The sequence below is a fragment of the Panthera onca genome, chromosome B3 (genome assembly GCF_046562875.1).
Source record: "Panthera onca isolate mPanOnc1 chromosome B3, mPanOnc1 haplotype 2, whole genome shotgun sequence".
Classification (NCBI taxonomy): domain Eukaryota; kingdom Metazoa; phylum Chordata; class Mammalia; order Carnivora; family Felidae; genus Panthera; species Panthera onca.
The window spans coordinates 34,825,345-34,850,872 of record NC_138344.1 but is presented as its reverse complement, the minus strand read 5'-3'; the positions used below and the strand labels follow the sequence as shown (position 1 = coordinate 34,850,872).

General features: G+C 40.2%; 1 protein-coding gene and 1 long non-coding RNA gene across 4 annotated transcripts in view; one reads left to right on the top strand and one right to left on the bottom strand.

Moving 5' to 3' along the window:
* The window catches only part of UACA (uveal autoantigen with coiled-coil domains and ankyrin repeats), a 94,739-nt gene extending 76,634 nt beyond the window's left edge, over positions 1-18,105 (bottom strand). The window contains exon 1 of the mRNA XM_060618139.3: positions 17,906-18,105. Coding sequence (XP_060474122.1) covers positions 17,906-17,989 — 84 coding nt within the window. The 5' untranslated portion in view covers positions 17,990-18,105. The remainder of the gene's footprint in view (positions 1-17,905) is intronic.
* Positions 18,106-18,229: 124 nt separating this feature from the next.
* Positions 18,230-25,528, top strand: part of LOC145715556 (uncharacterized) — a 31,444-nt gene continuing 24,145 nt past the window's right edge. Inside the window, exons 1-2 of one of the 3 annotated variants that reach the window (XR_014137792.1) lie at positions 18,230-18,330; positions 18,532-18,654. This is a non-coding gene — a long non-coding RNA (uncharacterized LOC145715556). The remainder of the gene's footprint in view (positions 18,331-18,531; positions 18,655-25,528) is intronic. The other 2 variants (XR_014137793.1, XR_014137794.1) reach the window with 2 other exon arrangements.

Here is a 25,528-nt window from a genome sequence, read left to right as displayed (position 1 = left end):
CACTAGGCGTCATAGTACCCCCCAAGTTGTGACAACCAAAAATGTCCCCAGACATTGCCAAATGTCCCCACGGGAACAAAGGTGCCTGCAAGTTGAGAACCGCTGCCATAAAGAGATGAATTAAAGCAAAAATAATTTGGTCTTATTGTTTGCAATATAAACTAATGTTGCTTTAAAAGTTTGTTCAAATGATTCTAAAATGCAAACTTTATAGATGTGTAAAATATATACCAAATTCTCAAGTGGCTACATATTAAAAACTCAAAATTCAAAAAATAAAATAAAAAACCCTCAAAATTCCACTGATGATAGAGTCCTGCTAATTTATATAATTTAACCAAAAATTTTGCCATATTTTTGAAATCAATAGGAAAGATAACTGTGTTAGAAGTTCAACTAAATTGATACTATTGGCTCTAGAATTCGGTTTGAGATGTGTATCTAAGCCCCAGGGATTGTCTCCCTCCCTCTGCCTCGCCCTTTCATGAACTCTCTCTCTCTTTCTCAAAATAAACCAATAAACATTTTTAAAAAACAGATAAGGGTGATGTTAAAAAAAAAAGTAAGCACAACCAATCAGAATCAGAATATTCCCTGGACAATTAAAAAAAAAAAAAAAACAACAACAGATAACACTTTAGAAAAGGCAGCAATCACAGTCATGTGATATTTGCTGATCTAAACTATTTTCACAATACTTACATTACTAAGATGCTATACACAAATCAAACTACTTCAACTGCCTAAGAAATTTTATGAATCTTTATAAACTGAATATTCTTACATTCATGTATAAATCTGTGATCGCAGTGGCCAAGTCAAGTCATATACACAAGAACCAATTTAAAGACCGTCGCTGTAGATTCTCTGGGCAAAAAAAAGAATAGTTTCTCCTTCAGAGAAAAGAAAATGGGGTAACTTGCTAATCAAATGAGGCACCAATGAGCAAAGCCAGGACCAGGATTAAGGGAGAGATTTGCTTAGGGTACCAAATTTAAGGAGGGACTCATTCAGGATCAGGAAATGAGCGAAAATAGGAGGCAAGAGCCTGTTGTTTTAATCTCACCTCCCACTCAGCAGGAATTGCACCAAGCAGAAAACAGCACACTGATTCCCACATGCCCAAGGTCTGTCCTGTTCTAAGCCATGATGGCACTTGCCACCCCACTCATCATCTGCGTCCCCTCAAAGAACCACAGGGTCTGCTTAGCCTTTTGGGAGGGATGGTACCAAACAGGGACAGGGGAACTCAGCAGAAAGAGTCACCTATAAGCACACACTCAGAACACTTAAAAGTTTTGAAACTGTGAAGGAGGAGAAGTCAGGCATTCCAGAAAGCTCCCGAAACTGTCCTTTATAAAGTTGGCCTGGTGTTTAAAAGTGGTTTGTAATTTTCAAGCACGTGCGTTCACACTTGAAATGGAAATGTTGCCATTTTAGGCATTTATTTCCAATTACTGCTGTTTAACGGAATCAGTGTTATCACCCAGGGACGATGAAAAGCAACAGTACCCTAGGCGGTTGGCAATGTTGGTTTTAAGAAATCAGCCCGACTCCAGAATAACTCGGAGGATACGGTTTCATCTCCACGACAACAACATTCCTTCTCTAGCCATCTTTGAGGAGTATCTACCATGCTGCGCAGTCAGGAGCAGACACAGGAAAGTTGACCTTACAGGGCAGAACCAACAATAACAACAAAAACCCAACAAGACAGGCTCATTGCGTTAGATGAGACACTTCCTTTGTCTTAGGGGTACAGCCCAACCCACCACACCCAAAAGCCTCTCTAATGGACCCTAAGTGTAGTGCCTTCCTCCTCTGTGACGCATCCTTTCCCATGCCATCAGTTCAGCAGCAGGAATGCAATTAGATCTAAGCAATTAGGAAAACTGCTATTCTACTTCCTCAGTTGTGTGTACAGAAAACGCTCTGACTAATAAAAGCTGAACTTACAGGGCCCTTGCAGTAAATAATGCCTTCACTCTAAGAGGGATGAAGGACTCAAAGTGGCTTGAAGGCAAGCAATAAGAAGAAGTCCTTGCACATCTTTATTTTAAAGGCCACACACAAGCGACTTTAAGTCTATCTTTCCAAGCCACTCTTAGACCTCTCTGTGGACTCTCTTTTTCAAAAACAACATGCAGGCCTGTGCATTCTCCCTGTCAGTATAACATGGGCCAGCAAGAGCTGTTTCCCCAGCAAATGAATGAGGTGGCAAATGTTAGGAAATACAGGACTTTTACCTAATTACCCACAGGTTCTTGCTACCCATGAGCTTCATGATATATTCAGTAGTTAAACAAAATTAGGGGGAACGTTCAGAAGTTTTTCACATGTGACACTTGCCAGCAAGAATCTTTCAAGGCCAATGATTTGTATGTTCCCAGTAATAAATTCCCAAATTAGGTTCCTAGTTTTATATAAATCAGTTCATTATAAATGCTATTAATATAAGTCTATTTTAGGGGCGCCTGGGTGGCTCAGTTGGCTAAGCGTCCGACTTCGGCTCAGGTCATGATCTCACGGTTCGTGGGTCTGTGCTGACAGCTCAGAGCCTGGACCTGCTTCGGATTCTGTGTCTCCGTCCGTCTCTGCCCCTACTCCGCTCATGCTCTGTTCTCTCAAAAATAAACAAACGTTAAAAAAATATAAGTCTATTTTAGTTATAACAAGTCACATCATGACAAAAAAAAACCCAGAAAATAAAAATCTCATAATTCATAATGATAATCACCTTTGTATATTCCCTGCTGATCTCTTCCCGAGTGAATGTTTTATATGACTACTATCAGGTTGCACCTCTGTTTTTTATTCTGATTTTTTCACTTGTAAGAACTCTATCTCTTCCACAGAACTTCTTCATATGGTTGCAAAATAGTCTTGCATATTAGTTTTCTACTGCTGTGTAAAAAATCCCTACAAACTTAGAGGCTTGAAAACACACTTACTTATTACTTCACAGTTGTGTAGGTTAGAAGCCCAGGTGGGACCAACTGGCTTCTTTGCTTAGGGTCTCCCAAAGCCAAAGTCACCAGCCAGGCTTGGCTCTTACCTGGGGACAAATTTGCTTCCAGGCTCGTTCAGGTTGTTGGTAGAACTCAGTTCCCTCCAGCTGTAGTTCTGTGGCACCTGTCTCCTTGCTGGCCGTCAGAGCCTCTCTCCCACAGCTCTTGAAGGCCACTGGCATTCCTTCTCCCACAACCCCGTACCCCCTCAAGGCTAGCAACAACATGACCAGTCTCTCTTGTCCTTCCAAACTCTCTGACTTCCAATTCTGCTGTGAGCCAGAGAAAAATCTGTTTTCCAAGGTTCAAGTGATTAGAACAGGTCCACCTGGATAGTCTCCTTTTTGGCCAACCCAAAGTCAAGTGATTACAACCTTAAATTACATCTGCAAAATCTCGTCTGCCACATAGCAACATAATCGTGGGCATATTTTCTCATCATATTCAAAGTCCTGGGGATGAGGGAGATCGTGGAGGATCGTTTTTAGAATTCTGTCTACCACACCTCTGCGTCACAATAGAAAATGTACACTTAACTGTGGGTTGTGGCTGAAAAGCTTGAAGGTTATCTTGCCACTGGATCAGAAAACCTGAAAGGTCCTTTCTAACTCTAAAAATCAAATATTTAAATGTATTAAAGAAATAAAGTGTAAAGTTATTTTAAAACTTGGGGGAAAATTACATGAATTCTGAAATTAGTTAAATAAAAAAGTGAGCTGAAGTTCAAAAAAAGAAACATGTTTTTGCAAAATTGTCACCTCTCTGGGGGCCAGTGTTCTAGTCACAACAAAAGGTTGAACATTTAGGAAATAATGAACCATTAAAGTGGAAATAAAGGTTAGTGCCACTTTAGTGCTAAATCATAATGCCTGGGGAAAACAGAAGCAAAGAACTCTGAAACCAGTGACAATTTCCATAACACAAAACTCCAGTTTGATTCTAAATATGCAGATTGGAGGAGAGGTAAATAGGCCAAATAAAAAACTAGCTCATATATAGATTATTCCATCCAAAGTTCATTAACAAAAACTAGGACTAAGGATATGACCCTGGGATCAGGCTGGCAGGGCCTCTCAGGAAGGATTCAGCTGACTGACTTTGGTTTAAGATAGTTCCCATCGGCACCACACAAATCAGGTGGTGGAGGAGGAGGAGGAAAGAGAAAAGAGAAGGAGGAAAGAGAAAGGAGGAAGAGGGAGGAGGAAAGAGAAAGGAGGAGGAGGAAAGAGAAAGGAGGAGGAGGAAAGAGAAAGGAGGAAGACGGAGGAGGAAAGAGAAAGGAGGAGGAAGAAAGAAAAAAGGAAGAGGAAAGAGAAAGGAGGAAGGGAAGGAAGAGGAGGAAAAAGAAGGCGGGCAAGGCGAAAGAGAGGAGAAAAAGAAAGGAGAAAAGAAGAGGGGAGGAAGGAAGGGAGGAAGGGAGGGAGGAAAAGAACCTGACATATAGTCAGTGCTAAATAAATATTTTTGAATGAAAATACAATGTAACAGATCATAAATACGTTTGTGGCCTTCAGGAAATTCTTCCCCCTAGGCAGAGAAGAAAGTCTTTCTAAATCTCAGCTACTCTTGAGCTAAAAATTCTGGGGCAGTCTGCAAGGGAGCTCGGATAACAGCTCCTAGAAGTGACACCAAAAAATTGAGGGCAGGCAATGAAACTGTGAAGACCAAATCTGCTAAATAGTGGGGGAACTGAACTGTGCTGAAATTTTTAGTCTCAAAGTAATTATAACCTATACAGTGGCAAATATATAAGTAGCGTGTCCCTCAATAGAATTCCAAAGTCTTGTCTCCAGAAAAAAAAAAAAAAAAAAAAAAAGAGCCAGGATCCTGCCTATTGGTACTAACAGCAGAAAGAACATGTTGATAGCTGTGAGAGATACCCCTGGAATGAGAAGCCTGTGACGGTCAGAAATACAAAATACTAGCCATAGTTTCAACTCTTACTGCAGTGCCCTTTTCTCCACAGCCTGCAAAGTAGTCATTCATTGTGTTACTCCAGGAAAGTTCAGTGGGGAAAAATACGTATTTTGTAACCTGACAAAGACTTCTCCCTTGCAAGTGTATTTTTAAATTCAGCTAACCAACTCAAAATCCCCTTGTACAAAAACAAAAGTTGTACTTTTCTTAGTCTTATTCTCTATTCATGCAAACATTAGAAAAAAGCAATTCAAATTAGAATTCAGAAGGTCTTTTCATTCCACATATAAACAATAAACTTTACTCTTCACCCCGTCAAGATGTGAGCAATGCTTTCTATATTTTCAGAATAGGATCAGTACAATTTTAGGTACACCTAACAAAAACTAATGTAATTGTTTTAACTGACAGATAACAACCACTGCTGAAATTTCTATTTACATTGTTGTACAGCTTCCAAAATGTTGGCATTCTTTTTAGTTACCTATAATCTCTGATAGGGTAGAAAGGCAAGTAAAATTATCCCCACCTTACAAGAGAAAGAATTGGAACTTCCAAAGTAACTTGTCCAAGTTCACAGAGCTTTTCAATCGCAGCGCCTGGACTCAAACCAAGATTTTCGGACATCTTCTTAATCCTGATCTTCTGCCTATAGAATATCTCTACTTATATGGTATGACACTAAAATGAAAGATGCTTCTAAAACTGCATCACATTTTCCTTCTATTTACACAAGGAAAAGGAAAATCATAGAATAATTTATGTCAAACAAAAGCATTGATTTTGATAAAAATTCTTATGAAATAGACCAATATAAGAAACCAAAAGCAACAATACAAGAAATGAAAAAAAATGATATAATGCCCTTCTGCATCTCTTGATACAGTCTTTCAAGTCTAGATTGTCTGATATAAGTATGGCTACTCCAGCTTTCTTTTGTTGAACGTTAGCATGATAGATGGTTCTCCATCCCCTTATTTTTAATCTGTAGGTGTCTTTAGGTCTAAAGTGGGTCTCTTGCAAACAGCATATAGATGGGTCTTGTTTTCTTATCCATTCTGTTACCCTATGTCTTTTGACTGGAGCATTGAGTCCATTGACGTTTAGAGTGAGTACTGAAAGATGAACTTATTGCCATTATGATGCTTGTAGAGTTGGAGTTTCTGGTGGTGTTTTCTGGTCCTTTCTAACCTTTTGTTGCTTTTGGTATTTATTTATATATATATATATACACATACATACATATATATATATATATATATATATACATACATATATATATATGTATACATATATATACATACATATATATACAAATATATATATGTATGTATATACGTATATACATACATATATATACAAATGTATGTATATACGTATATACATACGTATATACGTATATACATACATATATATACAAGTATATATATGTATGTATATACGTATATACGTATATACATACATACATATGTATGTATATATATATATATATATATATGTATGTATGTATATATATATGTATATATATATATATATATATGTATTTTTTTTTCATCTTTTGCCCCCTCAAAGAGTCCCCCTTAATATTTCTTACAGGGCTGGTTTAGTGGTCACAAACTCCTTTAAAATATCAGTATTATATCATAGATAAGAAGACATCTTATCCTTAAGTGATGGATGCTACAGTATTTAAAGGTAAAATATAATGTCTGCAACTCTCAAGAGACTTAATGAAAAATGTGTGTATATATTACATATAGATAGATAGAGCAAATACAGCAGAATTTTGACTCTTGAATCTAAGTAATGAGCAAGTAGATCCTAATCCACTGTACTATTTTATATTTCAAATTTTCATAATAAAAGTTGGAGAAAACTTTTATTAGCACAAATTAGATATGTGCTCAAAATCTGTGCCTATAAAGATTATTAGAATAGCAAATTAAACTTTCAAAAGTATTTTGCAAATAGCATCATCAGAATATTGAGCTATTCGTCCAAACTGGTTATAAATCAAGCTCACTTTAAAACAATGCCAACTTGCTGGCCTACAAGAAGACACAGGCAGTGTTCTAGCACACAATTACCTCTGGTCAGGGACTATGCCTCCCACACACTGCATCATGCCCTGGGGGACTCACTGGGGCTCGCTGAGGGCCAGCAAACAAGGGCTCTTGTCTGTTGACTGTGACTTTAACAAGTCACAACTTCTCTGGGTCTCAGATACCATGTCTCTAACAGTGCCCTCCTCTCTCTCCCTTACAGCACTGTAAGGATTTGGGCCCTCGGGGATTCCTGCCTACACTACGGTGACAGCCTCATGAACCATCCACCCGCCCGCCAAGCTTGAGCCCCTACAATCCCTCCTAAACAGGCCTATCAAGTAATCCATCCGAAGCATAGTTGATCGTGTGATTCCCAAATTCTGAATACACAGGACAAAGTCCAACACTCTTAAAATATGGCGTATTTTAAGCCATTCCGAGATTTAGTCCCAACTTCCCCTCCTGCCTATCTCCTACTCAATCCCCCCACCTATTACCCATTCTAGGAGCCACCAAAGCTAAACTGACAAACCAGCTGCCCTCTTCCCCCACTCTTGACACTTTTCTGCCCCGTGCCTTTGCTCTCTTGCTGTTGCCTCAGAGAGCAGTTTCTTCCTTTCCTGGATCACATAAGCAACTGCTTCATGGGTACAGGGTTTCCTTCTGGGGTGACGAAAACGTTCTGGAACTAGACAGAGATGGCAGTTACACAACACTGGGAACACCCTATATGACACCGAGTTGTTCACTTTGTGACTGATTAACTTTGTGTTGTGTGAATCTCACCTCCAAGTTTCAAAAAGCAGCAGCAGCAGGCTCATCCTGCAGGAAAACACCTGCACGGACTCCTCAGCCCCAGACGGGATCCGCACGGAGACCGCAGAGACCCATTCCCCTGTCACAGCAGTTAGTACTTTGTAGCATGTGTTTAAAGAATTCCCCCTCCCGACTTCCAGCCTCCTATCTTCCTCATCTTCTCATCCCTCAGAAACATTGTTTGTTTGGTTTTTCAATAAGTAAAACATAGAGACACCACTTATATCCTTAGGGGCAAGAGACTGGAGCAGATGGTCCTTTGAAGATCCAGATCTAAAAGTCCACAAGGGCATGTATTAATTGGAAAGGAAAAGATCAGGAAAACTGCCGTTCAGCTGGTTATAAGGGTAAAAATGGAAAGACCTTTGGTGAGATTTTTCAGTTCGTAATAATAAGAACTAACATTTATTGAGTTCTTAACTTTAATTAATAATCCCACTTTCCAAATGAGGAAACAAATATATTTAAGTAACTTGTCCAAGGTCACAAAGGGGCAGCAAGATTCAAACCCAAGTGGGCGGACACACTGTCCTGCCTCCATACTGCCTCAGACAAGGTTTCAAGAGGTATGAGTGGACATTCTTTGGCCCACAATTTGGCTTTTCTGAGGCTAAGAAAACACTCCCTTTTCCACATTTATCTACTTAGCCATTGCCATGAATGTCGATATGTCATAAAGTGCTTTTTTAAATATAAAATGTTAATTTGTCAAACCTTGACAACATATCAATAAGGTCAGTATTAAAAACATATCATCCTCCCCCGCCAAGAAAGTATATACCCTATGGTACACACTTGTGTGCACACACCTCCAGCTAGTAAGCCCACAATTTTTAGTTCTACTGGATTCTCAGATCTTGCTTCACCAATTTGTCCTCCAAAATATTTAAAACCAAGAATGATAGGATAATATGTTGGGCAAAGACACACACACACACACACACACACACACACACACGCAAAAGCAAAAAGGGATAATATCACAAAATATGACAAAGTAGAATTCAAGACAAAAGTTGAATAGGACAAATTAAAGACTTTTATACCACCAGTTACACTCCACAGTGAATGTAAAAAATCCAAGATTCTTAATGTATCAATTATCACAAAATTAAGTACAAAAACTAAAAGTGGCAATAAGCCTAGAAATATGTTCACACTCCCTAGCAATCAAAAACACAGATTAAAGCTGTAATTTTTTTCCGATCAGGTCGACAAATGGGTTTAAATGATAGTGCCCATTTTGGAAGGGTGTAGTGAATGCAACAATTTCTACACTGCTGGAAGGAACACAAATTGGTTTTGAGACTTAGCGTAAAAGGCCTTCCTTCCCTCTAAACCTTCCTCTCTCTCATTTTCTTCGGTACATACATGGTTTAAGATTCAAATGCCATCTCTTGGAAATCCTATCAGTTCACATGGTTAAAAACATGAGTTCCAGAGTCAGGTTACCTGATGTCCACTTACTTATTAGCTATGACACCTTAGGCACGCAAATTACTTAATTTTGTCTGTAAAATGACAGCAATAGTACCCACTCCTTAGGGTTGCTGTCAGGATTAAGTAAGCTAATGCAAAACACTTTAAACAATGCCGGGACATACACGCTCAGTACATATTGCCTATTGGCACTTGGATTTCTTATCAATAATCTCTTTTTACGTAATTGACTAGTATTTGCTAAGTATTCCTGGTGGGACATTTGTATCCGCTCAAATCATTTCAAATTACTTATAATTTTAAGTACAAAGCTTATCAGAATCAAAGATGATCCAAAAAATGATACATGTATCATCACTGTTATCAAGATAATTAAATTCTGATTGAATAATAAAGAGGCAATATGCAATCTTTAAAAAGAGCATGACCAGTGGCTTATGGCATAGTAAAAAGCATTGCGGGTGACTTATTTTATTCTTTATCTTCAACTGTATTTTGTTTTCTATACTGAACATGTATGACTCTTAGGCCACGGGGAGGGGAAGGTTTTTAAAACAATAGGCAGTCACTTATCTTGACTGCTTCAGTCATACACTTATTCTCCCTCCAGGGCACTTGCCAGGTCTGATTCGATTATACAGTTCATCCCATCTCATCCTTCACCACAGCTTTAGTAACTATCATGGCTCATCTTCTGCACATCACTTTGGAGACTATACCATTCTGAAATAAATTCATCAATGTTCGTAATAGTCAAGACTTCCGAGGCTAACAAAAATCCAACAGACAAAACTGTTCTTGTGACTACAAAAGGGTAATTCTTTTCTTGTGTTTTTGTGTTATATATTTAAGCCTAGAAGAGAAAAGCTACATAAAGCTTTTAATTATTTTATGATTCAGAATAAGGAGGCATCAAGTGTATATTATCCTGCCATTCTGTTTATAACTTCAGGAAGTGCATTTCAACCATCATTTTTTGGCAAATTTCCTACAGAAATCAATTTGATCGCTCTTATATAACTAAGCTCAAGCAGGTGGAAATTTTCGACAATTTATTATATGCCTTAGGTGTCAAGGCAAATGTTTGCATGATTGCTAACAGGACACTTAAGTCTTCTAATATGATAGAGATGAAACACAGGAGTTGTAATGTTTAAGTTGAATATTCTTGGATGTAGATTTCTTTACCAAGTATGTTGCTGGCTATTAGCTCATTCTAAGCAGGAAAGAAAAGAAGGATAAACTTGTTAACTCCTACCTATACAATAATTTCTTCACATGAAATTTTACCAATTGAGAAATCTGTCTGAACAAGGACTTAAACTTGTCAAGGAACTCAAATTCTTTATTCTTGAGAGAGAGAGAGAGAGACAGACAGCATGAGCAGGGGGGAGGAGCAGAGCAAGAGGAGCAGAGCAACAGAATCCGAAGCAAGCTTCAGGCTCTGAGCTGTCAACACAGAGCCCGACGTGGGGCTCGAACTCACAAGCTGTGAGACCAAGGCCCGAGCCGAAGTCAGACTCTCAACGGACTGAGCCACCCAGGCGCCCAGGAATTCAAATTCTTAATTCAAGTTAACAAAAAATAAAAGCTTTCCTTTATTCCCCTCTAGCTGCCACCCTCCAGCTCCTTACTCTGAAATTTTCATCCGTACCTCATCTGCGCCACCCTCTATGGTAACACCAAGGTTCCTTTCCACGTCTGATGCTCCCTCAATGCACTATGGAATTTCACAGCTCTACACCACTGCGTTTGCTGTTCTTTCGCCTGGACAACCCTTCAAACTGTCTATCTGGCCCAGGCTCAAGCTTCACCTTTTCACCTCCTCCTCCTCCACCCTACATATCTGTGCACCCACGGCAATTTATATACACCTCTATCACTCCCTGGCTTTTAACATACCGTATTATATGTCTGGCTCTTAAAACTTTTGAAGGCTGTGACTAGATCTTTCTCATTACGGAATTTTTAGAACAGACACAAAATACAATAGTATCACAAAAGTAAATACAACAGTATCATGAACCAGCCAACCACAACAATGAATTCATGACCAACCCTGTTTCAACTCTACCCCCTACTACTCACTTCTCCCACCCGCCCACTCACAGATTATTTGGAAACAAATCCCAGACTTCACATGGTTTCATCTGTAAATAATATACTTCTAAATGTTTCTCTGAAAGATAAAAACTCTTTGCAAACACAACCACATCGCTACCATTATCACATTTAAATCTTTTTAGGTAATGGTTCCACAATGCCATCACTTATCCCGGTGGTGTTTACATTGCCTCATTTTATTTTTATGATTAATCAGGGTCCAAATGAAGTATATCATTGCAATTGGTTAATATGTCTCCTAAATCTCTTTTAATCTCCAGATTTCTCCATTTTTTTTCTTATTATAATTTACTTTTGAAGAAACTAAGCCATTTGTTCTAAGGGTTTCCCATGATCACAATTACATTCACTGCATCCCCATGTTGCTCTATACCTGTATTTTCTGTTAAATGGAGGCTCTTTGGGCAAGACTATTCATAGGTAGTCATGAATATTTCTATCAGGAGAAATAGACAACAACCCATCTGGTTGTCTTTCCCTTTGAGACCTTAGTAGCCACTGATAATCACTGTCTGTGCTCTAGATCCATCAATTCAATAGGAGCTGGGAAACTATGACATATACCAATTCCATCATCCCAACTTCATCTATTAGCTGGGATGAAAACACCTTGTATAAAAAAGAAACCTCCCTCATCAAATACTTGGTTGGCTTAAGGAAAAGTATCATACTTCATTCTTTGTCTTTATTTTCTGGTTCTTAAAAGAATACATCGGCTCCCTAACATCCTCCAAAAGTGACAAGTTTCTCTTTGTTTTGTAATCATTATTATGAATGCACAGATTTAAAGACTAGTACACTGCCACATTATCCTTATTGATTATGGAACTGTCCCAGCACTGGCCACATGGGAACCTCTTCAAGTTGGCTCCTGAGTCCGAACCTTTGATAGCCTCCCTGCTTTCTAGTGTGACAGAGGATTCCAGGCTCCACTTACGCATTTTCTGCTTCCAACTTGGAATTACCTATTTCTTCACGGAGGACTTAATTATAATTCACTCTTGAGCCTAACTTATGTGTTCCATCAACGTTTTCCAAACTAAATAGGGTCCAATTCCTGAACTAATAATTTTAAATTTGAAAAATGTGTATCGTGCACAATAAACAAAGATTTACAATCATTACTTCACTCTTATTAATAAGCAATTAAGGGGGCGCCTGGGTGGCTCAGTCGGTTAGGCATCCGGCTTCGGCTCAGGTCATGATCTCGCGGTCCGTCAGTTCAAGCCCCGCGTCAGGCTCTGTGCTGACAGCTCAGAGCCTGGAGCCTGTTTCAGATTCTGTGTCTCCCTCTCTCTCTGACCCTCCCCTGTTCATGCTCTATCTCTCCCTGTCTCAAAAATAAATAAACGTTAAAAAAAAAAAAAATTTAATAAGCAATTAAGGGGCGCCTGGGTGGCTCAGTTAAGCGCCTCTTAGTTTCCGCTCAGGTCATGATCTCACAGTTCATGGGATCAACCCCTGCCCCCCCGACCCCCACCTCATCAGGCTCTGAGCTGACAGTGCAGAGCCTACTTGGGATTCTCTCTCTCTCCCTTGCTGTCTGCCCCTCCCCACCCTCTTGCAAAACAAATAAATAAACTTTTAAAAAAAGTAATTAAAATCCTTAACTACTCAGGTCCCTGAGTGGCTCAATCAGTTAGGCTTCTGACTCTTGATTCTGGCTCAGGTCATGAGCTCATAGTTTGTGAGTTCGAGCCCCACATTGGGCTCAGCAAGGACAGTGCAGAGCCTGCTTGGGATTCTCTCTCTCCCTCTCTTATCCTCCCCCACTTGTCTCTCTCTGTCTCAAAATAAATAAATAAACTTAAAAAAGAAATCCTTAAGTACTCATCATTTAAGTTCTTGAATTCCCTGTGTACCAACTCAACTGTCTGCTTTAGTATTATAATAAAATTCAGCAATTCAAATAAGCATGATCCCCTGGAGTTAAAATCAAAAGTATAAAAATAGGTCTTCTTTATTGTGATCTTCCTTCAAGAACCACAAGAAATGCAATGCAGGGATAACTCTAGGAAATTGTCTGAACAAAACTTTAATTAAGTTAAGCGTTTTTAATTAAAGGTTGGCATCCAGGGGGCGCCTGACTGGCTCAGTCATGAAGCATGCAACTCTTGATCTCAGGGTCGTGAGTTTGATCTCCAGTTGGGTGTGGAGATTACTTTAAAAAATAAAATAAAATCTTTAAAAGAAAACAACAAAAATAAAGGTTGGTATCCTAAATGAAATTGAGTAAACAATGCTCAATTAAGTATCATGAGTTTAAATGTAACAATTTGTGATCTTAATTCTTACTATTCACATTACCCAAAAATCATTGTTATAACAATAATGTTAACATCTTTTCAAATGTACTCCAAAACAGAAAACGCTTCTCAAAATCATAACTGAGACAAAATTTAATCTTTTATACTTTCTAAACATCTCATACTTGTGTTCTTAGTGGGAATCAAAGGAATTTTTTGAAGATATTTTTCAGTTGCTGTATCTGTAACTCTAAATGTGTTTAGAAATACCAATATTTTTTCAGGTTACTGAGATATTAACAAGATGCTTTAGAACATATTTGGTTGCTCATTCATAAAATTCATTGCCCCCAAATCAGAGTAGCCTAGAGAAACAGCAGAAAACTAACTGCAGAACCTCCCATATCAGAGATAACTAACAATCAGCATTTACTCCACTACAAATGATAAGTGTAATAAGTACGGTTTAGGTGGAACCCCCTTCCAAAATGTCTGTTAACAGTATTTGTTACTGTGACTGTTCTGGAAATACAGTCTCTTAATTTTAATTACTCAATTTTCCTAGTCTGAACTAGGTGAAACCGGAATAGTCTATTCTCACTGTACACATAAATGTATACATAATTGTACATATAATTGCATATGTAATTGACTAGATTTGAAATAGCATTTACAGTCATTCAATTATCCCTTTCAGAAATCTGAAGCTCCAATTTAGTGATTAAGATAAATGTCAACAACAAAAATAGTTTTATTTTATGATTAAAAGATGCAGCTATCTCCAGATTCATCTAATATAGGACAAACTCTCAAATGTATTTTACCCACAATTTATAATTATGAACTACATTTATATATATATATATATAAACATAACCACTGTTGAGTGAACTCTAAACTCATTGGCATATTTATAACCATGGTACTATTCAAAATATTTTAAATGACTTTTTCTACATATAACTTAGTAATAATCTGTATTTCACATACTATAAAATATTTACATACCTCAGTCTATTGCTAATGCATCTCTTTCAAATAAATAACCTTAAATAAATACAAGAAGAAAAAGATTTATGAAATACACATGTTAAGATTTTTCTTCCTCAAATCAAAGTTGTGCAGAGAACATTATGATGATTACCATGATAATCAAATGACTGCTTTAAGATTCAAATTAGGTAATCATGGGGGTAAAAGGGAGGGGGGGGAAGCAAGATATATATATATATATATGCGCATATATATATGCCTTATACCAGATTATTCTATATGGATCAAACACTTATATGTTAAAAATGAAGCAAATTAAAAAACTAAAAGAAATTAGGTACATTTTTTTTTTTGCTTAATATTACAGAGTAAAAAGATGAAAATATAATGTAAACCTAAAAGTCACAAAAGGTTGATAAACTGAATTGCATAAAAATAACCACTTTCTGCATAGCAAAAGCCACCATAAACAAAGTCCTAAGATGAATAACCAACTAAGAAAAAATATTACTCCTACTAAAATGGCTAATTTCCATGACATAAAGTATGTACAAATGAATTTAAAAAATCAACAACCCAATAGAAAAATGCAAAGGATAAACTGTTCATGAAAAAGAGAAAAGATCTATTGGGAGTTGGATTGGAATAGCATTGAATGTATGGGCCAATTGAAAGTTGATGTTCTTAAGATAATGAGTGTTCCATTCCAAAACATGGTTATTTATCTCCTTATTTAGGTCTTTAGTGATTTTCAATAAAATTTTGTGATTTAAAAAAGAAAGAAAGAAAGAAAGAAAGAAAGAAAGAAAGAAAGAAAGAAAGAAAACATGCAGCAGGCTCTTAAAAGCATGGAAAAAATAATTTCTCACACATTGGGTACATGATGTATGGAAGGAAATTTAACATTCTTCAATATTACAAATGCGTGTATCCTTTAACCCAGCAATTCTTTTAGAAACTGATCCTACAAGTGTACACGCACATGCACACACACGCACATACACACACAGACTTGGAAATATACACAGGTTTATTCATCATTGCATATTACAGCAAGGATCTGAATGGAGAAGCTCTGATTGGGCCTAATTATTTACAATTAAAAAAATGATATAGAATAAGTACAGTATGCTATCATTCCCATAAAGGGTGAATATTTATATTCATATTTGTTTGTATGTGCTACACTCTGAAGGAATATGCAATTAACTGGTAACACCAACAATATATACACATGTGATCAAATCTGACTGACATTTGGGATTATGGTATAGATTGAAAGCAAAAGGAATCTATTTCTCCTGTACATTCATTTCATTCTATCTTGGTTTGGTGTCATTCATCATCACACTCATTTATTTTCATTTAATTATTTTACAAAATTTATTCTAACGTCTAACTTAAACAGAAATGCTCACTTCTTCTTTTCTATTATTTATTTATTTTGAGAGAGAGAGAGAGAGAGAGAGCGCATAAGCAGGGAAGGGGCAAAGAAAGGGAGAGAGTCCCAAGCTGGCTCTGCGCTGTCAGCATGGAGCATGAAGCGGGGCTCAAACTCACGAGCCATGATATCGGGACCTGAGTTGAAACCAAGAACTGCATGCTTAACCGACTGAGCCACCTAGGCGCCCCAAAATGTTCACGTTTTCTAAGCAGGCAGATTCTGTCTTTTTTATACGATGTATTTCTCTTTATTTTTATGCTATTTTAAGAAAAAGAATGCTCAGTTTAGTAAATACTAAAGATTTAAGGTTGGAGAGATGCACTTCATGTTCCAAATGTATAAAATGCAAACTGGCAGGCTAATAGCAATAACAATTAAATACTCTGCATTTCTAGAGGAGAAAACAGGATAAAATTAAGGTATAGAAACCTCCCAGTGGGATGTGGATCTGTAGCCAAACAAAATGGGAAAATACAGCAAATAAATATAGAAAAGCTTATCTTTTACAAAGCTGAAAGGCAACCTGCACTACAAAAAAGTTTAATCTTTAACTACGGTGACCTCTGATATCACTAAATATTTGTCAATTATTATTTTAAAAAACAACGTGAAGCAAAGAAATCTCTTATGTGCTTATAAAACAAGTCCATGCTTTATTAAACTTCAAATCATCAAGTATCGTGCCATCTATAACTTTCCTTTTTTTTTTAAACTGGAAATTAAAGAGCCTAGTTTTGCCACAATGTCCTGTTAAGACCGAGTAAAATCATCGCAGAAGTAGGCGAAGAGAAAGCCACAATTCTGAATTAACTCCTAACCAGAAGCAGATCAAATAGTATTCTCATAAAAAGCACATAGAATCATTTAGTACAATTTGTGCCACATTATAAAGGCCCTTTTTAGTAACTCCAACTGGGCAAACTGGGCAGTTGGGGCATCCCATCTCGTGTACGTTTCTGACTCTTCGCGACTTTTTAAAGCAACGTTTCATTTAATAACGCAGAATTTTGATGACACTGCCATTCTTCTGACTTGCCAAATTATCCAAATCCCAACATCTGCAGTCAGGCTGTTTCTCAAGATTTCTGATCTGCTGCCAACTAGAGAGAGGCCCTGAGTATTCGTGAGCTTGCACGCTGAGGCCGGGCTGCCGAGCGCCGCCCGCCTGTCCCCCCGCACGTCTGTCCCACAGGTGAAGCTCGGCCCCGCAGGACCACCACCTTCCCAGCGTCACCACCACTTCCAGGACCGCTCCCTACGATGCTTTGTCTGCATCTGCGCCCTAGTCCGTCCGCCTCACTCAGAAATCCAGCTTCCCCAGTGATACAGCGACGGCGGCCAGCACCCGACGTCCCCTGGGCCTCGGAGTATCGGACCCGAGGAGGGTGCGGAGTGCGACGGGCCGGCACCCGGGCCGCTGCCCTGCCCACCCGGATCGTGGGGCGCTAGTCCCCCCGTCCCGGCCCCCCGCGGGCCCGGCCCGACAGGACGCGCGTGGGGAACCGGGCCAGCCCCGGGCGAGGGGAGGGGCCGGGGTCGCCAGGGAAGAGGGGAGCCAGAAACCCGGGATGGAGGGAGGAGTGGGGCCGATTGAATCCCGGAGCGCCGGGGTTTCATCCAGGAGTTTCGGGGACCTGGGGGTGAGCGGCGGGGGCTGTGCCGTGGCGGCGACGGGGAGGGTCTCCAGGGTCTCCGCGCCGACGCCGAGCCCCGGCCCAAGGGAGGAGGAGTCCCCGGGACGACGGAGAGGGACGAGCTGAGAGGAGGCTGAGGAGGGCGGCGCGCGCTTCCGAGCAAAGGACCCCGCGGCTCGCGGGAGGGCAGCGCCGGCAGCCCTGGCAGCCCAGGACACGCACGGGCCATGGGACTCACCGCGCTGGCGGTGGCGACGGCGGCGCCGGACGACGCGGGTCCGGACGCCTCCTGCCTCCTCAGGCGGGACTTGAGACTCTTCATGGCCAAGTCTTCGCAGTCCGGCTCCTGGCGGCGCGGCGCGCCCGAGCCGCGCGCGAACCTTCAAGGGTGCGGGCTGCGAGCGCTCGGCGAGGCGACGGAGGCGGCGCCGGCGGTCCCGGCCCCACCTGCCACCTGGGGGGCCCCCCGGCTGCCCCCGGCTCCGGGCCTGCGGTGGGGCTCCCCTTCCGCAGCCAATCCTCCCGCGGCCCTGGCGGGGGTGGGGCCGGCTCCGGCCAATCGGAATCCGGGAAGGGGGCGGGACTTCCCTTTCAAACTTCTTAACACCCTTCCTCTCCCTGCTGGAAGAAAAGTTTAGAACTTCAGCCGCGGGACCGGCGGAGGTGAGCGGTGGCTACTTGGAAGGACGTGGGAACCAGTCTCCAGGCCACCGGTGCCTGCCTACTTTAGTGGTCTCAGGTCTAAAGAGAGCAGAGGGTCCAACCTAAGCCAGCTCGCGTATTGGCCGGATCCGCCCCCGCCCCCCATCTCCTACCCATGTGCTTTTCCCCAAGTTAAGTTCCCTTTCTTTCGTCTGGTCCCAGGAAGAACACACAGCTTTCAACTTCCCTGCCGTCGGCCGGTGTTTTACTACACAAATCCCAGTGCCTGGAAACAACCACACGCATCTAAACTCCGGAAACATACCACAGCCTCTAAGGAATAAGGTGCGGGCGCTACAGAAAAACATACAGTTAAGAACAGACTTTGAAAGACGTTACAGTAAATGTTAGATGGTCAGTAATTATTTGTTGAGGGAAGAACCTGCTGCTTTAGAGAGAAAGATGGAATGGCGGGGGAGAGAGAGTGGGAGAGCATCAATAAAATACAGTGGTAAAGACAGTGGTGAAAAAGGGAGAGACGAAATTTTTTTTTTTTTAATTTTTTTTTTTTCAACGTTTATTTATTTTTGGGACAGAGAGAGACAGAGCATGAACGGGGGAGGGACAGAGAGAGAGGGAGACACAGAATCGGAAACAGGCTCCAGGCTCTGAGCCATCAGCCCAGAGCCTGACGCGGGGCTCAAACTCACAGACCGTGAGATCGTGACCTGGCTGAAGTCGGACGCTTAACCGACTGCGCCACCCAGGCGCCCCCGAAATTTTTGAGAAAGGGAAATAAGTATACCTCTAACACTTTGTGCTGTGCCAAGGAAAAAAGAGGAAACAAGGTCTAGTGCGTTCCATATAGTCACATTTTGCTACACTTTTTGCTTTCTCGCTTCATCTTCCCTCTCTGCTCTAGTATTCCCTACTTAGCCTACTGAATTAGTTTGTACTCCTCCAAAAAAGAAAACGAAAAAAGCTTGGATCCTCCAATGAGAATCCAGGCTTTCAGTAATACTATTTCAGGTAAAAACTTATAAATTAATATGGATAGTAATATATTTCTTGGTTCTCAGCTGTAATTGTCCTCCTTCCTCCTCCCCCCCCAACAAAAAGTATTTAATATCTATTAGATCAGTCTGCACAGATTTTGTTAAGACATCACAATTCTCTGAATCCAATCCATTCATTTATTCATTCAACCCACACATATGTTTAAGGAGTACTATACACAGCTAGTTACCAGAGGGAAAATAATAAACATGATATGTTGCTTTGCATCCAGGAAGTTTACAATCTAGTGAGTAAGACAGTAAAACAGGTAATCTCACTAAAGTATGTAGAGTTTGCCTCAGCTGCTAGGAGACAACATAGATAGCCCAGCTCTACAGTCTAAGTTCAAGGAAGATCTGATGGAAGAAGCAAAGCCTGATTTGATACTTTAACTTATTTAAAAAAAAAAAAAAAAAAAAAATGACCCACATAGCCAAAGCGATACAAGAAGTTGCCAAAGGAAAACATATCATGGCCTTTTCTTCAAAATATTTTTCATTTTCTGCAAAAATACACTAAAGCTAATGAATTAATTCATCCTGTCCAGAAATTCGGATTAATGAGAATCATTTAAAGGAAGGACGAAGAGGGGCGCCTGGGTGGCTCAGTCGGTTAAGCATCTGACTTCGGCTCAGGTCATGATCTCACGGTTCATGAGTTGAAGCCCCCCATATGAGGCTCTGTGCTGACCACTCAAAGCCTGGAGCCTGCTTTGGGTTCTGTGTCTCCCTCTCTCTTTGCCCCTCCCCTGCTCGCTTGCTCTCTCTCTCTCTCAAATAAATAAACATTTTTTTAAAGGAAAAAAATGTTTTGAAGGAAAGATGAAGAAACAGGCAGGTGAGCAACACCCAGTAATTTGCTTTTAATATGACATCTTCAATCATCATTAAGGTCCATTTTTCCCAGCAAAATATTTATTCTAGCAGGCACCCATTTGAAAAGACAAACAGTCCATGTTTCTGACTAACAATGGATTCTTTTTGTCTGAAAGGTCAGTGGCTTCCTTTAGAATTTCCTTAGAAGTAACTCAAGGTTTTACTTAAATATTGTTAAAAAAAAATTTTTTTTAGAGCTCTCTTGGAGAGGCAGCATTCAAAGATTGCGTTAGCCCTTAACAAAAAAGTAATTAACAGTGAATTTTGCCTTAATTAGTTCTATGAAAGGAAATTTCTTTGGCTCTTCCTCTTTCCTCAGATCCACAACCATTCAATTTTTGGTGGCTCTTAATAAGGGTGCCTGTGGACAGTTGTGTCTCTGTCTTTTCCTGACTCTTCCTCTTTTCTCAGATCCACAACCATTCAATTTTTGGTGGCTCTTAATAGTGCCTGTGGACAGTTGTGTCTCTGTCTTTTCTTGACTCTTCCTCTTTCCTCAGATCCACAACCATTCAATTTTTGGTGGCTCTTAATAAGGGTGCCTGTGGACAGTTGTGTCTCTGTCTTTTCTTGACTCTTCCTCTTTCCTCAGATCCACAACCATTCAATTTTTGGTGGCTCTTAATAAGGGTGCCTGTGGACAGTTGTGTCTCTGTCTTCACCTGCCACTACAAAGCCAAAATTATCCCATATCGGGATATTATAGAAGTTTCCCAACCAGTCATCCAACCTCCAGTCTCACCTTTCCCATCACTGGTAAATTACCAGCCATCCTCAAAAGTCTTAACAAAATATTCCTCCCTTGCTCAAAAACCTTCAGCAGCTAATGAATGAAATCTAACTCCTTTACTTGGCATTTAAAGCTCTACAACATGAGCTCAACCCTGTTCTCCATCTGACGCTCCAAGCAAATTACTCTTCAGTTCATTCCGCAAACATGGGTCATGCCTTTCCATTTCCTCGTCTTTATGAGGCTATTCCCTCCTCCAGTGACTTTCTATCTACATTCAGCTAACAAAATCCTACTCCCTCCAGGAATGATTGGACAAAGGCACAAGGTGGCTTCTGGAGTACTGTAGTATTCCATCTGGTTACCTAACCAGAGCGCTGGTTGTGTAACTAGTGTGTTCCATTTGTGAAAATTCAGTTAGCCTGTAGTCTTTACGAGATGTACGCTTTTAAGTGTGTGTGCTATACTTTAATAAAAAGGTTTTTTAAATCATACATCTGTTCTAAGTGCCCTCCTCTATCATAGAGCCTTCTCTGATCACTCCACTGAAAGTGATCTCTCCATCCTCCAACGGGTTAAATTGGGTCTCCTATGATACTAACAGATATGTTCTGAACAAGCATTTCGCTACTAGACTCCAAATTCCTTTAAACTAGGGGATAACTGATATATGTTTGAATCCCTTTTGATACTTAGCACGTAGTGGTAAGTGCTCAATAAATCTCTCTGGATTGATGCATTCTTTTACAGTGCATAACGGTTGTTTGTTCCAAGTATTCATGGACAGGATTGGCAACCCGCTGGTTATGAGTAGGAGTAGTGGCTATCTCCTGTAGCATCCAAGTTCTCATAGCCCTGGTAACTGGCTTCTTTTCTGTTGTTACTGGATAAAGCAAAGGAAACAGACACAGCCACGAGTCCAGCCTGCATCAGTTTCCAAAAATGTTGGGCAAGTTATTTTTATGAACTGTCTGTATGATGTCCCCACGGTGTCTGTGTCCAGTGGCCTTTATGGATTTTTCCAGGCTAGAAACTTGATAGCTGATGTCTGCTTATTCCCGTTTGAGAACAGCTAAGTAAATAGCAGTGGTTTGAATATGGAGTGAGGCTTTTTATATTGATCTGGAAGCCCCCTACATGAAGTAAAGTCACTATTATTAGCACTCGGCCAGACAGGTTTGGTTTTGTTCACTATCATCACTATGGTTTATTTTTATCTTCCCTTCAGAGCAAAAGGCACTTATCAAACGTGGATGGATTTTTATTTGTTACCATACCGAATCTGTATGAAAGCTTTTGTTTTGCTTATGTGTTACAACTTATGAAGCCAGGAAGGGAAATGATGTTTAGAAAAGCATTTTAATGTAAAGGCTCTCAAATAATACCAACGGGCAAAGTTAGTCTCCTTACCACCCCTATCGCTTGACCCCTGTTGTCAAGGAACTTGTGTTCTAGACCGGGGAACAAAGCTAACATGTACAGCTCAACTGGCAAATGACTACTCACTGAACTGCAGAGTAGGATCGTGGATGTGGGTGGTGTTCAGGGAAGGGAAAAAGCAGGAGATAAATGTGGATGAAGGGATGGTATCCAAGAGTGGACGGAGCTTCAGTGAGTGCCCACAGGTGACAAGGAACACCAGGGAGGAAGAGGATGCCGAGGGGACCAGCCAGAGCAGGTACAGAGAGCACAGTTGGGAGATGACTGCTGATAACAATCTGATGACAGTGGCAACAAGCCGACGAAGACCATTCCTTAGGACCATAAAGAACTGACACACAAAATCAGAAGTGTACACATAAAAAGATCCCTTTTGAAACAGGAAAATCTTCCAGACAAACTCCGGTTATGAACTTCGTGTCCAATGACTTCCCTCCTCACTTTTAGAGCTTCCTGCCACTCCGGGTAGCCCAGGGAACTCAGCCAACAAAGCCCCGTCAAAATTCCTTGGAGGGAACCATGGTCTCCTGGCTCAGATGCCAGGGCATAGCTGCCAGAGCCACGTGTGGCCATGGGGTCATGAAGAAGGGCACCCCCAGCCACGACTCCTACAGCAGCCCCAGGAATGTGAGACCTGAGGCAGTTCTCACACCCTTTTCTCTTGCCACATATAAAACTAAAACACGTTGCATGAGAGAGCTTTTAAAAAATAAATAATAGGTCATCTTTGGCACTAATTTAAAAACGATCTGCATCTCTAGTCAGCTCTCCGATGACCCCATTCTGGAAAATCTAGAGTAAGAAGAAGAAAAGTGGGAAGAAAGGGTGGCTTCTGCTCCCTAGAACCATAGGCACTTGTGTGAGTTTTCTTAGTTACTCAGCTCAAAAACTTGTAGGGATGTCAGTTCCCTCTTACAGAACCTTCTCTAATTTCTCCCATGGAGAAATTATCACTCTGCTATAGCGATCGTTAAGTCTGCTAGCTATCTCCCAAAGAGGCCTGCTTTCTGTCTATCTCTCTGTCCTCCGTGGCATTTACAGACTGCCTTTCACCTACAACACACCAAATGTGCCATGGGTTTCAATATTGAAAAAGGGAGCAAAAGAACAGGGAGGGGCATGGTCAGCAACTTCCTTGGCATAATTGAGCTTACACCTAAAAAAAGCAGTTGAGATACTCAGTTATTTCTTTGAATCCAGGTTTAATGTTGAAAGAAAAAGAAAGAAAGAAAGAAAGAAAGAAAGAACAACACGTTTCATTTGGTGAAAAATAACTTCTGTTATCAAGTCTTGATTATACAAAGCTCTAGAAATACCAATGGCTTTGCTTTAATGAGATCAATGGCCCTAGGTACACATGGTTCAAAGGCAGAAGCTCTTGATTGCCTCTTTTAAAAACAGTCTTCCTTGTCCTGGAGCCCAGATAAACATAAAGCATTTGGTTCAGGGATCAGTAACTGTCTGACTCCACAGTAAACTTTCCTGGACCTTGGGGTTTTCTTATCTTGGCTAGGATACCAGGATATGCACAAACAGTGAGCCAAAGACTCCCAAGATTCCAGCACTCCTGAATAAGTAGATAAAGAAAGCTTCTTGCTTTTGAGTTGAAAATATGGCCGATAAAGACTATCTCCATAGAATTTAAATGAAATTTTTACTTTTTCTCCTTATAATTTTTGCCTTCCGGATCTTCAGGGGAATTTTTAAATTCTGGCAAGGTATCAGTAAATACTCTGGATTGAATAACTAAATTACTGATAAATTATGTGACTGGTACACTCCATGCCAATCTTTGCTAATGAAAAAACATTGCAGATAAAATAACTCAAGGTAAATCTCATATTCAAATGCACTTGGTAAGTGGCCCAAGCTTTATGATGCACGTTTAACAATGATCTTACAATTACTTAAATTAAAATTACTATTGACCTGAGGCACCTGGGTGGTTAGTTGGTTGAGCATTGAACCCTTGATTTCGGCTTAGGTCATGATCCCAGGGTTGTGGGGAGCCTGCTTAAGAGTCTATCTCTCCCTCTGCCCCTCCCCCACTTGTGTCCTATGTGCCCTCGCTCTCTCTCTCTCTCTCTCTCTCTCAAAAAAAAAAAAAAAAAAAAAAAAGGACTATAGTGATTTAAATTATCCCAAAAGAAAGGCTATAGGCACCATACTGGATAGGTAGATGTTCTAACAAAGTTGTATGTAAACACAGCTTATTACATATATTATATTTCATATTACATATGATTGTGTATTATTTTATATACATATTTTTTTTTAGTTTTTTTTTTTACATTTATTTATTTTTGAAGAACATTTTGAGGAACATTTATTTATTTTTGAGACAAAGCCTGAGCGGGGGAGGTGCAGAGAGAGAAGGAGACACAGAATCCGAAGCAGGCTCCAGGCTCTGAGCAAGCGGTCAGCACAGAGCCTGATGTGGGGCTCGAACCCACAAACCGTGAGATCATGACCTGAGCTGAAGTCGGAGGCTTAACCGACTGAGCCACCCAGGTGCCCCTATTTTATATATTTTTAATGTACTATTTGGAATTTTCATAAAATATCTTTACAATTTCATATATCTTTATGTAAGTCCTGATTTTTATATAAAAATTATATCGATATAAGTGTAGATAAAACATGTATTTTTAAAAATTTAATCTTAAAAATGAGTTCCTAGGGCACCTGGGTGGCCCAGGCAGTTTAGCATCTGACTCTTGGTTTAGGCTGAGGTCATGATCTCACAGTTGCCGAGATTGAGCCCCTAGTCAGGCTCTGGGCTGACAGCAAAGAGCGTGCTTGGGATTCTCTCTCTCCCTCTCTTTCTGCCCCTCCCCTGTTCCTGCTGGCTCTCTCTCTCTCTTAAATAAATAAATAGAACTTTTAAAAATGAGTTCCTTGCACAATATTATACAGGATTTATAGATGGATGGATGGATGGATGGATGGATGGATGGATGGATGAATTCGGTTACCAAAAGTCTCAGACTTCTGCTTTTTGGAAAAGAATAGTTGATTAAAAATTTTTCCTGCATGCCCCTTCTTCAAAACGACTTGCATCAATGTTTAAATTAGCATAAAAATTAAAATATAATTTATACCAAATTGGCGATATTTA